This window comes from Meleagris gallopavo, chromosome 1 (genome assembly GCF_000146605.3).
Source record: "Meleagris gallopavo isolate NT-WF06-2002-E0010 breed Aviagen turkey brand Nicholas breeding stock chromosome 1, Turkey_5.1, whole genome shotgun sequence".
Classification (NCBI taxonomy): domain Eukaryota; kingdom Metazoa; phylum Chordata; class Aves; order Galliformes; family Phasianidae; genus Meleagris; species Meleagris gallopavo.
Genome location: NC_015011.2, coordinates 113,392,862 through 113,399,909, shown reverse-complemented (window position 1 = coordinate 113,399,909; position 7,048 = coordinate 113,392,862). Strand labels below are relative to the sequence as shown.

The 7,048-nt window shown below is 35.9% G+C and overlaps 1 protein-coding gene across 1 annotated transcript in view; it reads right to left on the bottom strand.

Annotated features, from left to right (window-relative positions):
* The window catches only part of DMD (dystrophin), a 1,000,055-nt gene that overhangs the window by 181,817 nt on the left and 811,190 nt on the right, over positions 1-7,048 (bottom strand). Inside the window, 2 exon segments of the mRNA XM_031557153.1 lie at positions 119-387; positions 1,092-1,212. Of these exon segments, the coding sequence (XP_031413013.1) occupies positions 119-387; positions 1,092-1,212 (390 nt within the window).

Here is a 7,048-nt window from a genome sequence, read left to right as displayed (position 1 = left end):
AAAAAAAAAAAAGTAAATCGCGATGATACAAAGCAATCCACTTCTCATTTTACAAGTTAATTCCTGATGACCTAGCCAATCATTTCATATTCAAAAATGCTGATTTAACAACACATACCTTGACTTTTTCTAAGTGATCCTGCAGAGAGTCAATCAGCAGATCCCCCACTGGCTGCCAGGATCCCTTGAACGCTTCAGCCTGGCGCAGTTTCAGGTCCAGTTCATCCATTGCCTCCTGAAGGCCCTGCAGCCTTTCAAGAGCATCATCTATCTTCTTTTGCCAATCAGCAGAACGTAGATTTAGCTTATCCCACTCAGTTCTGACATCATCTGCTTGCCTTCGGAGAACTTTAGTGACATTCTGGGCCCTCTCCTCAGGTGATAGCTCTAAATATAAAAATTGAGAGACTTTTAGGATGTACTCTGTCATACAAAAAAAAAAACAACTTGCCACCTGGGTAAGCCTAAAAAGTTCAAGGCTCACTTAGAAACTATTCAAAACCAATGACAAATTTATTTTATATGCGTTTTTATTTGTAAATCTCTCAAATCCATTTTTTCCCCAATATTGATTAAAAAAACCCACACATTTACGTATATAATGGTATTTTAAACTTCTAGCTACACCTTGCTGTATCGTGATTCAATGAAGTAGTCCTGCACATACATAAATATTAATCACTGTGAATCACTGCAACTGAGTGGATTTGGGGCCTTTGCTGTACTGGTTTCTCTTGTTTTGTTTCATACATGATCACTAAACAAATGACATAGTTCTGAAACACTTAGACTGTAAGTTGAATTCAGGTTTGAACTGTAGCTTTCAGATCTCAAATGGGACTACAGTTCTAGATACATCTAGAAGATTTAAAGCTATTTTCAATATCTACTTATAAATATGCACGTCTATTTAGTTCCACACAGTTCAAAAGCATCACTAAGGGTTTCTTCCATCTGTATTTTTTAGCTCAGTTTCTGAATACTGAGATTGAGCTTGGTGTGTAAAAGGAATGCTCTCACAGTGGCTGGCAGAATTTATTTAATCATCACCGATCATTGATGATCTTTCTAGCAGCTATCTCTTCAGTTACCTCTTGGTTCTGGATAGACCTTCTCCAGTCCCTCCACTGGCTGATCTGCCAGGAAGAGTCGCACAGTCTCAAGTGCACTCATGATGACAGGTTCTTTCGTTTTCAGCTCCCTCTTGAAAGTCTGTGAGAAAAAAAACAAAAATATTGCAAATGGGCACACAATGAAATAATAAGTGCTATCCCTTTTATTGTTATTTTTGGTCAATTAAAGAATGAAACTTTAAACATCAGCTTCCACCTGTAAAAGAAGCTTCCAAAAACGTAATGAAGCTTTACTTAGACTGAAATTCCATTCACTGTACATTGTATTCAAAGGAGCTAATGTTGGCAGCATGTTGCAAAGTACCCAAGGACGCACATCAAATTATCCACTGTGAGAGAGTACCTTCTTTTTGCTGGTTAACATCACAGTCAGCATCAAAACTTAGCTGCAAGTAGCAAAGCTTTGGCTGGCTCCGTACTATATCAGCTTAGCTAATGCTTCCTGAAAGTGAGATTTCTCAGAATATGAGGGAAAACCCAATGTGATTCACAACAGCTGCTAGCAAGTTATATCACAAGGAGAGAAAAAAAACCTATGGATATTGCCATGCTAACGCCTAACAATCAATTCTAAGAAACCTAAAAAAAAAAAAAATCTACATATTACATTATTACATTGCAGCCTTCTCTACCAGTAACAGTGTAGATTCAGTTCTTCCCATATTACATGAGCTGAGATTTCTGAAAAATAGAATTGAGGCAACAGTGAAAATCTGGAAATACAGTCCAGCCTAAATGTAGGCCTGAACAAGTAGAAATGTCTCCTTTTTTGTCTTTTTTCCTTCTTCCCTATTTGCATTTTTCTTCCTCAAGCAACAGTTCCTCCTTTTCTATCTCTCTTCTATTCCCTGACTTTAAAATGACCATAAGTAAGGTTGCCAAGGTTGGTATTTAATGTTCCACATAGGTACAGTAAGGATGCAAATCTCAGAGATGTGGAACTATTTCAAGAATATTTTTTTTTTTTTAAGAAAGATTAAAACGCTATTATTCTGAAACCAAGATGCTTGCTGCACTAAAAATGCAGATGGTAGCTTGTCTGTGGGTTGCATATCATATGGATTCTTTTGCATGCTGTTTTGACTGTTGTATTATCTAAATATTTTATGTCAACAATTTTTTTTTTTCTCTTCGTGATGCAATATTGAGTGCATACTGTTTAAGTAGTAAAGAGGTAAAACATGAAGAAAGTTATAGCATAGTACAACACAATGTAATTGCACAAAACTGAAAGCCATATAACAAGAGACTCCAGAGATTAGAAACTTCTTTTTACGACACTGAAATTATATATTTTTTCCATTATAAATCCACCAATACAGTTAAGTATTAAACAAAATTTTGGTTATTATGCAAACTAATGAAAATTATAAATTCAATATTAAAAAGTTCATCGATTTTGAATTACATCCAATATGAAATGCTCTCTAAAAGAAATACTTAACAAAACTAATAAGAAGAATAATACTTGCAGTTTATAATATGATCAGTTACAGGTAAAATATTCTTAACACATTGCAGGAAGGTAAACTTTAGCAAATGACTATATTATTCTGCTACAAATATTTAAATAAACCTGTTGAGTGGTCAAGAACTGGCCACAAATTTCTCAGCAAGTTTGCTGGTGGTACAAAACTGAGAAGAATGGCTGACACACTGGGAGGCTGTGCTGCCTGGACAGGCTGGAGAGCTGGGGAGCGAGGAACTTGATGAGGTTCAACAAAAGCAAGTGTAGAGTCTTGTGTCTGGGGAGGAATAACCACATGCATAAATGCACGTCAGGGGGTGACCTGCTGAAGAGGACCTCTGCAGGGAAGAACCTGGGTGTCCCAGTGGACAGCAGTTTGGAGAGGTCATGGGAGGTGGTCCTTCCCCTCTACTCTGCCTTGGGGAGGCCACATCTGGAATACTGTGTCCAATTCTGGGCTTCCCAGTTCAAAAAAAGACAGTGATCTCCTAGAAGGAGTCAAGCTGGGGATGACAAAGATGATGAAGGGCATCTCAATTATTAGGAAAGGCTGAGATACATGGGTCTGTTCAGCCTTTAGAAGAAAAGACTAAGAGGGGATCTGATCAGTGTTTATAAATATTTTAATCTCAGGTGGCAGTCAGACAAGGACAGACTCTTCAGTGGCGTGTAGTGATAGGACAAGGAGCAATAGCCAATAACTGGAACATACAAAGTTTCACACAAATACGTAGAAGAACATTTTTTACAGTAAGGGTGACCATGCACTGGAACAGACTGCCAAGAGAGGTTGTGGAGTCTTCCTCTTTGGAGATGTTCGAGACGTGCCTGGACAATCCTACTTGTGCAACCTTGCTTTAGAGGGGAGTTGGATTCAATGATCTCTTGAGGTCCCTTTCAAGCCCTGGGATTTTTTATTCTTTGATTCATAACTGTGAATTCTGAAAACCATTTAACAAAGTGAGCTTTTCCTGAAGGAATTGACACTGTCAGAAATGTTTACTTTGTGCAATAGGTATCAGTGGGACTGGGATCCTTTTACAGTGGAACTGGGATCCTTTCACATATTACATCTGCTAAGGAATCTACTGTTTGGTTAATAACTGTGATAAATGTTATAAATAATGTTGTTGACCTGTAAGAATCAATACCTTGATTTCCACAAATTAAGAAAGGTACTGTGTATTAACAAGAAAGCTACATCATTGGACATTGTGCTGCACAGAAACTCAGAGAGGTTACTCCTTGGTTAAGCAGTTCTAACTTTTTACATAATTTCAGATGTAGAAATTTTTATAGTATGTACATAACTCTTACATGCAGTGCAATGGAAAGAGCAAATTTAAAAAGCTTTTCCATGCCTCTAAACAGGGAAAATTTAGTGTTCACCAGCCTTTGTGCTAGTGAAAAAACCTCCTTTCCCACTTGATGCAGCATGGCTGCAGCTCAAGTTAACTAGTAGGTAGCAAAACTTAAAATGTTTCTTTGTACACTGCGTGCTCCCTTCTCATCTGACAATGTTAAAAGTGATGTCCATACTCATATTGGTCTTTAAACATTGCAATTATGCCACCTTAAAGATACACTGTGATTTATAAAGACTGGTGAAAACAAGTTATTTTTAAAAAATGTTTATATGTACAACCAGTAAAATGGGAGGCATATACAGAAAGGTCTGTGTCTGCCCCCAGAGAGAGAGAGAGCAGAAAGGAAACAAATACTCCAGGAAAGAGAACTGATATGATATTTAAAACTCAGAAACAGCTCTAAGCTATGTATTTGGGGATGAGAAGTACTGCTGTATGGAGTGTTGCTGTAGTCAAGTCAGCCCTAGCAAAGGCACATGTAACAGGGAAAAGGACAAAATATGTTCTTTCAGCATATACTGCTTTTTCTTGAAGACTAAATCACCCAAACACACCTGGTGACATTATATTTCCAAAACAGGATTATAACCACATTCCTCCATCATCTTATTCTGTGCAACAAACTAAGGACAATGTAGTCAGATTAGCATACCACATCCCACAGGATGTGTGATCAGCAATCATATACCTTCCCAAAATATACATAAGATCTAATGATAAGTTTCTGACTTTGTGTATTTTCCATTTAATCACGAATGGGAGAGTTTACCATAGAAAACAGTGAGCCAATGTGTTAAATGTTTTCCAACTTTTACCCTAAGGGATGGGACCGTAATCTATAAATCCCAAGATTTAGATCAGCACACAGTGTGATGGTGAGATCTACTTACTGTTCTCATTGCTTCCCCTACTTTTCATCTGTACACTTTTATCAAGTGAGTTAAAATACATTTCAGTACAAGAAATTAAAAAAGGAGATAAGAAAAAAAAAAGACTGAAGCGGTAGCACTGAACAGTGTTAAAAATAAATGACTTTTCACTTCATAATATTCCATTCCACATTTTTTTTGTATGAAGCCAGCTTTTCCAATTCTTTTTTTTTTTTGAAATATATATATACCAATAAAATCATTATCTGACTAAAACTATTCTATACCTAAAAAAAAAACAAAAACAAAACCAAAACCCACTATCTAAAGCTCTGAAAATACATTTCTAACTAAGAAGACCATCATGGATAACAGAATTAGCCTAAATGACTGTCTAATTTACAGATAATTATTTCAGGCTAATTTCATTGAATTCCTGAAGTTCTTCCACACTTTGTGGTTCCTATTGAGGAAATTGAACATTCATAATATATGACCTGACAAAAAAAACAAGTAAACCACTTTATTTAAACATCTCTATTTGTCATCAACACTACAGCAGTAATGGCATTCTGTCCACTGCTTTAATAATGCATATATTGATCAGCTTATCGTAGATCTCCACTACCTCTTCATGGGTGTCCAAAAATTTCTTTGGTTGGAGAAACACAGATTGTTTAAATTGCAAGATGAAAATACAATGAAAAACAGAGTTGTTTTAGTAAAACTAGTATTAAACTCTGTTATCAGAAAAGCAGATGATTTTGCTTTTAATGATTTTTAAGGAGAAAAGTATAGTTAAATGAATTCAAGGTGATTCCCAATCAGAACACTTTTTAAAAATGGGCTTGGACTGATATCTATTAATGTGTTCAAGCAGGATTTATATTCCCCGGGCACATTTGGTATGGATTCCATGCAAAAGAGTTTGGAGAGAACTGTTAGTAATAAACTTCTGTATTCATTAATGCTATTTATGCTGCTAATACAATTCCCATGCAAAAGATGTGGCAAGTCTAAATAGACTGACAGCAAAAGCAGGCTGCCTGTCGGATGCCTAAATTGTAATCCAGGAAAGAGATTATCAGTAATATGTACAGAGATATTCATATGATTTTGTTAAAACACTGTCATGAATCTTCACCAAGCAAAGAAAACTCAAGATGAAGAAACAATACTTTGATAAAAAGGAGTGTTTTTGATCACTGATTTAAAATAAATGCAAAACAAGCAAACAAACAACAAAATCCCTGTACAGTCTTTGGTGCGACACATCTTTCTTCAAGCGCAAAAAAATCATCAAAATGATTCATATACATGTAAACTCAAATAAAAAACTGTTATGTGGAAGTACTGAGGATAAAATCCAAGGTGTCTTCCCTAAAAATTACCTCTCATTTATAATGCAGCAATGAAACTGAGAGTATATACGTCTGAGAGTTCAAGCTCTCATCTGGCATAGTTTCAAGCATCTGAAATTTTCATCTGAATTTTCACCCTTTTTAAAATTTTTAATGCCAATCTTAGCAACTGGGAGCATTCAAATGATAAGAATTTTTTTTTTTATCTCTGCTATGAATATTTGAGGTACTTCAGATGGTCTTCTAAAAAAAATAGAGGTTAAATAATAAGCTTTTTTTTTTTTAAAGTTACATTCCTAAAGAAAAAACACACAAAAAAATCAGCTTGTAATAAGCTACACTGCTGAGGCTTTTTCTTCTCTCCAATGAACAAATTACCTGGGTTCACTTCTGGTTTTAAGTGGCAAAAACAATTTTTCACGGAAAGAAAGACATTGTGTTGACACAAGAAGACCAAAGCTACAGGTCTCGATCATTTAGAAGATTGGTCAAAGCAGGTAGAAATTTAGACTGTTTACTGAAGACTCATTTCCTGTCCTCAGAACGGACACTGATGACAACAACATGAGTAAATTCTTTGACTCAAGTCTGAAATTCAACTACTCTCTACTTTTACGCTGAGAGCTCAGGTTTTTTTTTAGCAAGGCCATACAACTCTTGAAAAATTAGCTTTTCAGTGCTCCAGTTTTATGCTAGAGACCTTTACATTTGAGGAGTGAACCTTCCTAACAGCATTTTTCTGATGTTCAGAAATGGACTAAGATGTTCGCTCAGGCACAGTCTTTGTACGTTTACTTCTCTAAAACTTTTAGAGTAACAGAAAGTCCATAGCATCTAGTTAAAAAAAAAG